General features: G+C 43.0%; 1 protein-coding gene across 2 annotated transcripts in view; it reads right to left on the bottom strand.

Annotated features, from left to right (window-relative positions):
- Nucleotides 1-13,098, bottom strand: part of PIK3R5 (phosphoinositide-3-kinase regulatory subunit 5) — a 65,644-nt gene that overhangs the window by 37,944 nt on the left and 14,602 nt on the right. For both annotated transcript variants that reach the window (XM_088468465.1, XM_088468466.1), the window contains exons 4-7: nt 9,973-10,111; nt 9,238-9,307; nt 1,606-1,780; nt 714-870 (exon numbers count right to left, since the gene is read on the bottom strand). In XM_088468465.1, the coding sequence (XP_088324591.1) occupies nt 714-870; nt 1,606-1,780; nt 9,238-9,307; nt 9,973-10,111 (541 nt within the window). The remainder of the gene's footprint in view (nt 1-713; nt 871-1,605; nt 1,781-9,237; nt 9,308-9,972; nt 10,112-13,098) is intronic.

The raw sequence follows: 13,098 nt of genomic DNA, 5'->3' as shown, positions 1-13,098 counted from the left end.
TATGGTAATTAGGCCACGCCCCGAAGCCACGCGCGATGTTAGGGCGCCTTCTCGAGGGCCGGCACAGGGTGCTTCGAACCCTGGAGCCGGCCCTGCCTGCAATGCAAATGCTTTGTAGTGACGTACTGTAATGCACCTACTATTGCAAACATGCACCAAGTTCTAGGTGGAAAAGAGCAAGAACCAGCAAACCAACTTGGCGGTCAATGAAAGGAGTTGGGTACATTTTTCCACCACTTGTGGTTTGGCTGTGAACAATTGTTATCCTACACTTCTGTAGGAAAACACATTTCTAAGAGCACTTTCACCACCGATAAAAAAACAACATAATTTTAGGAGAAAAGCTGTAAAATTCAAATCAAAATTTGGGTTTAGATCATGAAGTAAATTTTAATTGTTCTAGAAATGCGCTCTTTGAGGTGTAACCGTAAACCCATAGATTTAGTACTGTGAATTATGCGTGCACATATGCAGCTTAACATGTACCAAGGGGACAAGTAGCTCCATTTGCAGAAACAAAGAAGAAGAACAAGTAGAATTTTTTTTGAGGTCTGTAAATGACTTCTTGAATATCCATTGAACAGAATGACTGTCACAAGTGTCTGTACCCACTTATCTTAGGTTGAGCTACTTTGCATATGACAGGTCCTCTCTGTGAAGCAAGGTTTATGTATCCACTTGTTCTTCTTAGAAAGCTATAAAAAAAACCTTACCTGTTGTGTCCCCCAGTAGACCGGCTTGCTTCCCAATTTCCTGCAACTTGTCTTTCAGCCACTCCCTATTTTTCGCTATGTTACTGTCATTGACTGATTGTTCTAAGGTCTCTGTCAAGGAGGCAAAAATGGTCTCAAGTTCTTCTAATGTCTTAGACTGGAAAAAGGAAAAACAAGAGCAGTACTTTACCACCCGAGCCACAGGAGCTTCCAAATTAGTAATGAATGTGTAAATCATGCTCCTCAAGAAAACAGTGTGAATAATAACTTAATAACTCGTGAGTTTCACTGTGGGATAAATATTTTAATACCTGAAAAATAGTATAAAAAAATATTTAAAATAACCACACAATATTAAGGGAAATGTGCACATGCTTATTGGATCATAGTATAAGCAGGAGTGCATCCTTGGGAAACCTAATCAGTATAATTCTAAAGAGGACCAGTCTCTGGTTAGAAATTTGCTTCTAAAAAAGATAATTTTGGTGTCCCCCTGAAAGTTTTGAAAAGAATTGGCAACAGAGAAGAAAGGAAATTTAATGTAGGATCTCAAGAGTTGCATGTGACTCTGGTGATCGACATGGGAGGGGGTATCCTTCCATAACTATTCTTTTGCACTGTATTCCGGAGTCCTCTCATATCGCCTTGTTTCTATAATTGTGATTTTCATTACCCAATATTTTGCATTGGAGTTTCTACATTCATTTGTCTCTTTTTCTTTGTTGCCAACATTTAGAAAAATTGGTATGGCTGCCTTGGATACAGGAATACTTTGCCTATGTGATGTCACACTGGATCCTAGTGAAATGGTTGCATTCTTATGTAGATCTGTTCGGATCTCAACATGGCTGCCTCCACATTGGTGTTAGGAGATGAAGCTTGTCACACCTACCTTTAGTACATTTCCTATGGCAGTGATCTGGGTGGAGGGTCCCAGGATGGCTTGGTACTGGTGCAGGATAAGGGAAATGTATGTGTTCTCTGGGCTCTGCTCTGTGTTGCTCAGATGGTCAACGACTGAAAGAAACTCTTTAGGCAGCTCCAGTGGGTTCACCAAGAGTACGGTACTACAAGAGATTGAAAGCGTTCAGGACATTAAAGTAAGGCACTACAGTATGCTTGGCTACCCTATTTAGTGTCTGTTCTGATGTGCCATTGTACCCTGGAAGAACAACTGACTTACAGTTATACAAAAAGAATAAGACAGGCTGTGTATGGTGGACATATCATGCTGATGTATACACTATACTCTCTGAATTAGCTGTACCTAAAAAACCTAAGCAGCCACCAATGCTTACATAAAGTGTACAATTTCCACTGAGGCATAAGGTTTGACAAATTTGAAATGTCTTTAATCAGCAACTGTAACCTTGGTATTGTGGATGCTGTAGTGCGCTACTTGGGACTAGGATGGTTAGGGGAGTGGGATAGGGGTGATGTTGCTGCTATAGACACAGGTGGTTTTTCCCTTAATCATCGGTGTGTAGGTATGTAATAGCTAGCAAAGTTAGTGTCTATTTGATAGCGCAACATATATGGAAAATTGAGTTGGAATTAACTGCAGTACAGTAGAAAAGTATAAATTATTTAATAATATCAGTGCCAAGAATTGTGATATTGCTATCATTATTACAATTCCTGGCACTGTTTTGATTTATCCTGCATAGGATTGTGCATATGTGTATAGATATTTTTAACCTTTTATTGTGTCAAGACATTTCATTATTGTCAATTTTTAATAACTATCTGATATTATTAAATCATTTATACTTTTCTACTGTACTGCAGTTAATTCCAACTCAATTTTCCATATATGATGCGCTATCAAATAGACACTAACTTTGCTATTACACAGCAACTGTAACCTTGTCTGACAAAGTAATGATCCATGCAGCACGTTTTCACGGATAAGGCAATAGAGAAGGAGAAACTGAGCTTACTGCTGTTTGCTAAATAATGAATGGATGTTATGACCCCTTTAGGAAGTGCTAAAAGAGAGGTAGCACATAAGCTGCAGTTCAGGCTGTGTAAATGCTTATGTATCTGGCATCCCCGCACCCCTACCCCCTTTGTTCTATTCTACTCCTCCCTCCCTACACACAGGGGGCCTGATTCGGAAATGGAAGCTAATTTGCCCACCACTCCGTGTTTGTATGCAGTGACTGTTCGAAATGATGCAAATGCCACAGGAGGCATCTTAAAGTAAAGAGACACCAAATGCTGGCTTCTCTGATCTGCTGCTGCACCCTAAGAAGCAGCATTGGATCAACTGTGTGATCACCAGATATCAGAGTAACCCTCAGGTTACTCAGTAATGTCCGGCAACATCACGTTGCTGGGGCCAGTGAAGCTCCGTCCAAGGACACAGCCACTGGCTTTGGCATGCCCAGAATATGGGGCAGACACACCCGTTTCCTTTAATGCTACCCACTGTAGCGCCCAAACGCCAGCACCATGTCAATCATGCTGCGGCTTTTGGTGCATTGCGACCGATGTCCCAGGACCAGATCTGCACATGCACAGTGCAACTCCAGCCCATGCGCATATAACTGAACATTGTAGGTTTACATAAATATCAGATTTGCATACATTTCTGAATCAGGCCTAGAGTCTCGGCAGAACTCATGTATGTAGGGCTTCCTCTACTCCCCTGTCCAATTCTTACTCCATTCATCATCCAATGTTTGTCCCATCCTCTGACTGTGTTTCTGCGCTACCCCCTTTGTACCTGTCACTATCTTTATATTCGTCTCTCAGGGCCAAATGTAATAGGGTGAGAGTTTAGAAAATGTGAGAGTTTAGCAGTAAAACTCTCCCACTAATACACTGATCGAGTTGTCTTTTTAATACAGGAAGCATCTGGATGAGAGTTTAAATCTTGAGAGTTTTTTTGAGTCTGAAAAACATGAGAGTTTGCCTGTTCTGTGACTTTATTACATTGGCTGAGTTTAAAAATGTCAGTTTTCTCTCACATTTTCTAAACTCTCACCTTATTACATTAGGCCCTCAGTCTCCAACCTGTATGTGTACTTGTGCCTCTCTCTCTCCATTGTCCCCCCATTCCACCTATTTCCTCTCCTATTTCTATTACGCTACACCTTCTCCCCCCTCATCTTCCACTTCTCCTCTCTTCACAGTGTTCTATCCTGCTCTTCTGGTCAATATGAAAGCCAAGATAGGGCTGGCAGATGCCAATCAGAAGCTTTGTGGACAAACGGAGGCACAACTGTGTCCATCACCACTTCACTGAAACTAAGGATGACAACAGCTAAGCACAATTTTCTTTATTTCATAATTTTTGTTGATTATCTCCATAGGAACCTTTAGGTCTAGGGTTGCCGTCAAAAAATTGCTGAGACTCTCAGGACCCACAATTCGAGAAAGTTTAAGAAAAACTGCCTCATACCATTAACAGATATTTTTAAATTGTGTTTTTGCTTGAACAAGTAATAGAAAAATACTGAATGAATTAAATGGAAATAAAGAAGTGTCCGTATACATCTTTGCTGCAGTCTCACTAAAACAACCTGTCTTGGTGCACCATGTCCTGTGAAACTCTGCTAGCACGGGCGTCGTTCTTGCCAAAATGTGTCTAAAGCCGGCTGCACACTAGACGATAAGTCGGATCGGACGACATATCGGGCACATCGACCAGTGTGTAACCACAATGTCGCTGACAATGCGCGCTCCAGCTCATCGTCAGCAACATCACCCATCAGACCTATATGCAGGTCCGACGGGCGATAAAGTCAACGGGGGCCATGCTGACGAAATGCGTCTTATTCGCACAGCAGTGCAAAAAGGCCGCACAATCAGCCTCTGCTGAGTAAAATGATATGCAGTATGCATATGTTCTGGGTGAGACTGCGGGTATATCTGCATGCAAAATTCTACGTTACAGTGTCAGCGGCTATGACACCGTAACGTAGCGTTTCGCATGCAGATACACCTGCAGTTGCACAGCTGCATATCATGTTATTCAACAGAAGCTGCTTGTGCGTTCTATTTGCAGTTTTGTGCACATAAGACGCATTTGAAGGTAAAAGGTCGCACGAAAAAACGCTCTGTGCTACCGAATCGCGCCACGGCATGGTGCGACTAGAAGGGCTGCTTAACGCGCCAGGAGGCTATATGTATGTGGACACATCTGTATGTCTATGTGCCCCAGTGTCTCTGAATCTGTATACGAAGTGCTACAATGTAGCGGCCGCATATTTTATCATTCCAAGTTCCATTGTGGTTCATATACAGACTCAGGTGCCCACAGATATACAAGTGTCGCATATCAAATTACTCAACACAGTCTGTTTCGACAGACACCAAATGCTAGCAGAGTTGTACAGGACCTGGCGGCTTACTCTCACCAGGCAAGTCGCGCTGCGTGGCGTATTGAAGCTGGATGTATGAGTACACATCTGTAGAACTATGGGTCCAATACTGGGAATCATATTGTGAAACAAACCATTTAAGATTCGCTCACCTCTACCAACACCAAGCCCTAGTAGTATTTAAGTTAATATATCACAAGAATTACTGCACATACATAGAGACAGAAAACCTTATTTAGTTTTCACTCTAGGTCCGGCGGCAGGCAGGGCGCTGGACCTAGAGCAAGGGCACTTATGCGGGCGCGGACGGGAAAGGGGGCATGGTTATTGAAAAGGGGGCGTGTCTTTATGAAGCGTCCCCTTTTCGTCACTCTTGGGGGCGTGCCCGGCACTTGCGGACTTGGCGGGCAGCCCCCAAGTGCCGTGGTCACTGTGAATGGATGCTGGGTGCATGCGTCCGGCATCCATTCTCCGGTGGTTACCGCTGCTCTGCCGTTTTTCCCACCCGCGGGCCACTATGGCCCGTGGGTGGAGGACAGAACCCGCAGGCTGTTTCAGCGGGGCACCACGCTGGAGGGGAGGGTGCTTTCTGACCTTCAGAAATAGGGCAGGGTCCCTCTGAAACAGCCTAGCGGGAACGCTTTTTATTTATGAACATGGAGAAAAGAGCAATGATGTGCTATAACCCATAGTAATCAATCAGATATCGGCTTACAGATAGTGTAACAAAAAGTGAATATATTTACATGTGCTCTACTGTACTTTATTAAGCTTTATTCTGCTTAATCTCTGTACTTCTGCATATTACACATTACCATAAACCCTGCAGTTAGTTCATAGACCACAAGATGGAAGTGTTTGACTCTGCAACAAGCTATATGAACATGGTGCATTCTAGACAGATATAAGAAGCTACATTTCCCAGTATGACCACAGTATGATACATCATACCTAGGGGTAAATTTACTAAGATTCAAATTTGGTCGAGATTGCAATCTCGGGTGAGTTTAGGCATGTTTTTCATCTTGCAAATTTACTAAAGACAAACTCGTGTGAGATTGGGAGAGAGTTTTCATTTTTCACTGAAAAACTCGGGTGAGATTACGAACTCTAATCAACTCACCATCGGACAAACTCTGAAATACTTTTCACGAAAAAGATTCAACTCGGGATTTTATCAAGAATTAAGATTACAATCTCGGGTGAGAATGTAGCAAACTCGCAGAGAAATTGAAGTTCCAAATAGACCACCTCCTGAGCTGCGAGTTTTGCAGAAACATACACAGATCAGTGTGATTTGTGTATGTTTCTGCATGTGTACCTAGTTTAAAGTGTTTTTATTGAAAAAAAATTAAGTAGGTTCCCCTCCCCAAATGCATAACCAGTCCCGGACTGCTCACGGGGGAACAAAACGAGTAGGGGAACCGTAATTTAGGAACTAGCACCTGGCTGCAGGGCCAGTGCTGGTTTTAAATATAGGTGGAAAAAAATTGCGTATGGGGCCCCCTAAATTTAAAACCAGCACCGGACCCAACCGGGGTGGAATGCCACAGACAGGAGACCCTATTACCGGGTCTCCATGACCAAAGCATTCTCACCCCCAGCCGGTCAGGCCAAGCTGGGGATCTCAGGGGAGGTGGGGACCCCCCCAAAAAAGGGTCCTCCCTCTCCCGAAACCCCAGACGGTCTGAAGCCCGGGGCTCTTCCCCGCACCCCAGGGCTGTGGGTACGGGGGTAATGAAGTGTTAAATAGTAGTAAACTATTTTTTTACAGTGGAACTACAGGTGCCAGCATGCCTGCCCTTTGGCACTTGTGGAACTATAAGTGCCAGCAGGGGGCCGGCACCCGTACCCCCACTGTAAAATTAATAGTTCAAAAAATACAGAACACACACACCGTAAATAGCAGAGCTTTATTAAATACCTACCTCACTCATACATACTTACCTACTGCCATATGTTCACGTCCCCGTAGATCCCGTTGGATGTACCTGGAAAAAAAGGTTTTATACTCACCTCCATCCTCGCTCTGGTCTCCATAGCATCCAGGGGTCTTGGCAAAAAAACAAACCGGCACCCGAACCATATACTTACATTAGCGGTGTATGTGTGTGACCACATACACCGCTAACCGGCTCCTGACTGATCAGTGTGATCTGTCAGGAGCCGCCAACCAATCAGGGCCGCTAATTGTAGAGCGGCCGCTGATTGGCTCCTGACTCACTGCCCACGTGGGAACTGTCAGGAGCCTGAGCCAATCAGCGGCCACTCTACAGTTAGCGCCCGCTGATTGGCTGGCGGCTCCTGACAGTTCACACTGATCAGTCAGGAGCCGGTTAGCAGTGTATGTGGTCACACACATACACCGCTAATGTAAGTATATGGTTCGGGTGCCAGTTTGTTTTTTTGCCAAGACCCCTGGATGCTACGGAAACCAGCGCGTGGATGGAGGTGAGTATAAGATCTTTTTTTCAGGTACATCGAAACGGGATCTACGGGGACAAGTGGACGTGAACATCTGGCCGTAGGTAAGTATGTGTGAGTGAGGTAGGTAGTGAGGTAGGTAGTGAGGTAGGTAGGTATGTACTAATGCTCTATTATATCCGGTGTGTTTGTTCTGTCTTTTAACTATTTATTTTACAGCAGTGGGGGTGCCGGCTGCCTGTAGTTCCACTGTAAAATGCAATAGTTTACTACTAATCAACACTTTATTACCCCCGTACCCGCAGCCCAGGGGTGCGGGGAAGAGCCCCTGGCTTCAGACCAAGCCTGGGGTTTCGGGAGAGGGGACACCCCTTTTTTGGGGGGGTCCCCCCCATCCCCTGAGATACCCGGCTTGGCCTGACCGGCATGGAGTGAGAATGCTTTGGCCATGGAGACCCGGTAATAGGGTCTCCTGGCTGTGGCATTACACCCCGGTCGATTTTGGGTCTGGTGCTGGTTTTAAATATAGGGGACCCATACGCAATTTTTTTCCCCCTATATTTAAAACCAGCACTGGCCCTGCAGCCAGGTGCTGGTTCCTAAATTATGGGGGAACCCTACTCATTTTGTTCCCTGTAATTTTTGGAACCAGGACTGGCTGACCAGTCCGGGGCTGGTTATGCCTATGTAATTTTTTTAAAAAACATTTAACCCGTTTTTTATAGGTACAACACACAAGCAGCCTTCACATATCTCACTGATATGTGCAGGCTGCTAGCTCGGGAGAGTTTTGCAGAGAGAACACAATCTCGGGTGAGTAATCTCATCTAAACTTCCTACTAGGGGGAGAAATCTCGATCTGCTTCACCATCGGAAAACTCACTTTCAGCTAAACTCACTTAGTAAATTTGCGAGATGAAAAATGGGAAATTCGGCGAGGCAAATCGAGATAAAAAAAAAAAAACTCGACCAAACTCGGATCTTAGTAAATTTCCCCCATAGGCCTAGAGTGGTACTGAGTCGTCTTGGGCCTTTGTCAGAATTCTGCTCACTTTGTAATACTGCTTTATTTTGTATATGAATAATGTATTACAGTATGTGGATTTTTATAACGATTAATCTGTTGGGTTGGATAGCATAGTTACAGATATGTGCTTTTTACATATGGAAACTTGTAGAGCATTAGGTCAGTGCTCTCATTCTGCTATGGTAAGTTTCTATTGAGAAATGACTATGAATGAAGCCAATGGGGAAAGCACCAATGTAAACATTAGTGGAGCAATTGTCAATGAAGAAACAAAATTCTTACCCATTCCCCTTTATTTATTACCTTTTCTATTTACTTAGTATTTTTTTCAATGTCATGTTGTGGCAACTAATATTTTTGGTATTATTTATTTTGTGAATGATTTTTTCTTTTTATGCAAGAAATGATCAATAGTCCCTCCACATTTTCATTTTGTGTTTCTCACTTAGGTTGTTCCATATCTTTGCACCATTTTGTTCTCTTTTTCTTTACGATCAGCTTTTGTGTCAGTGCAGTATTAGTTTTTATAAACAGACGTCAGTTTCACAGATGTTAAAATAGATGCAAGTATGCAACAAAATGAGTCAAATGCAGTATTTTAACCTTACCAATGGTTTATAAATGGGCTGTTAGGATCAAAGCTTTTTAAAAAAAAAAAAAAAAAAAAAAAGATATATATATATATATATATATATATATATAGTTATTGGTGTTTGAATTAGCATTTCCACTGTATTGTACTCACACAATGCTGGGTAGGGAGGATTTCGTTAAGAGACCTTGTTCTGCCCTCACCAGGCGTTGGTAAGAGATTCCTGCGGATAATTAAGAAAAATTACATCTCTAAGGCAGGTACTTGATGAAACTAGGGATCATGCCTCAGGCACAGTCTACACACTGTACTTGCTCACTCTCCTGGAATGTGCAGGAGACTCACAAATTTGGGGAAGCAATAATGGGATATCCCCAACACATCCCATTCTTTTCTGCAGCAATTGGACATGGCGAATTGCATAATTTTACAGTAAATAGTGGCATATTGCATTGGAAACATAGCCGTGAGGCATCATGCACCCACGTTTGCGCCTGGGATCTCCTCCCTTATGGGTCTCCTGGAGGGGAAACAACAAAGTCAGTAACAATTGGCTGAACTTTCTGGTCTTTCTCCTACTGCATGATTTTATCTGTCACATTTAGGCTCCATGGACCAGTGCAGAATGCTGGTTGCAAATAAAGTAAATTTCTGTAGTGCAGTGCCTGGAGGGAGGTAGTGGCGCCATCGCCCCTCTCCTATTTAAACCCCAGCAGTGCCAAGTCCCACTCATCCTTTGCACTGCAGGAGTTAAATTACTTTGAAAACTGTTTTATTTTTTTAATCACTACAATAAAGTTCCTATGGATAAATAGGTCAATAAATCACATTTCTGTTTTACACCGTGTAAAAAGTGTGTGGAGCAGGGCATTCTGTAGAAAGAGATACCTGGTGCTTTTTGCTCTTCGCTAATAAAGCTGAGGACCTCTTGGTAAATGTCACAATACGGAGTTGGCCAAGTTAGAAAAACATGGAACGTCTCAAAGGCTTTAGAAAGAAGGTCGCACTCTTCAGGAATCCAAGGAGCCTGCAATAGACCGACACATGAACATCAGTCACATCAGACACTTACATCCAGCTCCATCTCTGAGGGCGTTTTACAAAAAGACATTCAGGGGTAAATTTACTAAAGTGAGAGTTTTTAGAGGTGGAGATGTTTCCCACAGTAACAAATCAGATTCTAGCTATTATCTTTTTCTAAGGTGCTAGTTAGATGTTTAGTAGAATCTGATTGGTTGTTATGGGCAACATCTTCACTTCTAAAAAAACCTCTAACTTTAGTAAATATACCCCTATGGAAGCAAAATCCTGGAAATGCCTACAATTGCACTTCTGATGAATATGTCAACATGTATTACCTGAATGGCCAGTCACAGAGCAAAGTCGCAAAGTACACAACTTTATTGTATGTTTGTTTATCATATAACTGCTGTATTAAGTACTAATACTATCTAACACTCTCTTCCAAAAGGACTTTTGAATTTTCACAAGCACATACGTGAGGGTGTTTCATCTTATTGACTATTGACATTATCTAATACGTAACCATATCTGGTGTCCATTCTGTTACATTTGCAGACATATATCTGGTGCCCATTGTAACATACAAAGCCTCATCTGGTGCCCAGTCTAATATATAGCACTTTCTACTTCAGGTTCCATAGAGGGTCTACAGGGTAGACCTTGGGGTATAGCTGGATCTGGATCCACGGGATGCACTGGGTCCATCCTCCTATATACCCCGCCCCAGCCACAGGCACCTCAGTTTTAGTTGGTGCCCGGCCGGAGTTGGGTCACCCTAACGCAGGGGGGCTCCTGGACAGCCCCTAAGCTTACTTTTTAGTTTAATTAATTTGTAATTTTTTACTATTTTTAAGTGGTAGCTTCAGACTGTCCATTGGACGTCTAAGCTGCAGCTCCTTCACCCCCGCTGGCGCCGCGACGCCAGTACAGATCTGGGGATCACGGCGGGATCCCAGAGTTTGTACTAGCCGGGCTCTGGCCTCTCCCTTTGACTGCCGCCGGACCGCCGGGGAAAAGGAAAGCCGTTGGGTCATTACCATCATTGACAAACATGACTTTTATATTTTAAACCCATAGACCATATGTATTTATGATCTATATTTGTATTGCTATATTTCTCTCTGACACCTATTGTTGCCACAGTTAGGCATGAGTGCAGAGCAATAAATGTAATTTTACCCCTTTTATACATATAGTGTCCTGTCTAGTTATCATTGGACTTTATGTCCCCTGCCCTTTGCACCCACACTTAACAAACATACAAGGAAGTGCACTTGGTGGACCAGCGGGAGTACGTCGAGATCTGGGTAAGTCCCACATGCTACCTGTCTTCTGCACCATAGTGCCCATCAGCACCTGATACTGTGGTTTGTTTTTGTGAATCCTTGAGGTGGAGTGGCTGTTTCCTGGTACAGAGACCAATTGGAGAGGGGAGAATACATCTTTAATACGTTAATACTTATCCGAAAACTTTAACATCATCCATTATAACTTTGACTCACATACAGATGAACACACTGCCTAAAGTTATAGCAAACCAGCATTTATCACCAGGATCGTTGTTATAAGAACAGCCATCCTACAGCATTCTACAGGTGGTTTACACAAGGACCTTGTTATAAAGACTTTGATATTAGGATCATATATCATAACACACAAATCACTAATCAATCGTAATTTATTCTCATACCAGAATAATCACATTAGGAATATATTCCACAGTTCACCATCAGATAATGACATAATAGGAAACCAGAGCGCGGACACCAAACTTTAAATTCCATATAATTTAGGAAGATGGGGTACCTTCCCGGTGTTCAGCAGCTAGAGGTAATACTCAATAGCGCGAATCCTTATAATCATCTACCGTTTTTTAATGGTCTGTACCGGCAAACGGGCTGTACCGTTTTGTGCCAAGTGGGTACAATATCCCTATTCTTTTAGCATCGCTGCTGAGTGACAGGCGGCTCTGCTCCGCCCTCCTTGGTTCTCTGCAGTGCAGTCTACAGCGCCGGTGTACAGAAGATAAACTAACCTTGCCTGGCTGCTTCCGTACCCCAGGTACAGTATCTGTGGACACGCGTCTTTATCTATTACCATGCCCCTTTTATCTGTGGTCACACCCCTGTAGTACCGGATTCTCAATGTGAAATGTTGGAGGATATGCTATTCCAGGTGCCCAGTCTAACTTATCTGGTAACCAGGTAAGACTGCATGCTTTATTTATCACTGCCATAAAACACCTATTTCTGTAATTTATCATTTAAATCTCACAGAGGCAGCTGATATTCCTGGAGCGGTAAGGCTTAACTTGGCACCTCACCAGGCCAGTCTCGGGAGATGTGCGTATGCGGGACCTGCTGGCTAGTTCACAATTACGCAGTGGAACTGAAAACCTGGACTTTCAGTTCCACTTAGTAAAAAAAATAAACATAGTTCAAAATAGTTCAAAAAGATTAAAAAGTAAACAAATGTATATTTAAAAAACATTCTGAATGAAAAAAATGCTTTATTCAAACAATAAAGCACCTATTCCAGTGGTTCCCAAACTTTTTTGAATCACGGCGCCCTAGAGTATTATCACTGTTTTCACCGCACCCCTAAGCCAAATGATTGTTATTGAGAAATTCAGAAAAATATGTAGTAAAGTAAATTGTGCTTATCTGTCATCCTTAGGTTCAGTTAAGTGGTGGTAGACGGGTTTGCGCTTCTGTTTGTCCACATATTTATATTACATTGACCATAAATAATTTGATTTTGTGCTAGACCACCAACCTGAGGCACCCCTGCAAGTGTCCTGAGGCACCCAAGGGTGCCTAGGCACACAGTTTGGGAACCACTGACCTATTCATTCATTTTCTTCTGCGACGGCCATCCTAAAATTCCTGGCTTCTCACTCTTTAATAAATAGTCCTCTGCATATTAGAGTGAGCAGCAGACATGGGGCCTGATTCAGCAAGGATCGCTATTGCAGCTGGGATTACGCCTCCT

The sequence above is a fragment of the Taudactylus pleione genome, unplaced genomic scaffold (assembly GCF_031769625.1).
Source record: "Taudactylus pleione unplaced genomic scaffold, aTauple2 ptg000012l, whole genome shotgun sequence".
Classification (NCBI taxonomy): Eukaryota; Metazoa; Chordata; class Amphibia; order Anura; family Myobatrachidae; genus Taudactylus; species Taudactylus pleione.
This window is presented reverse-complemented; position numbering and strand designations above follow the sequence as displayed.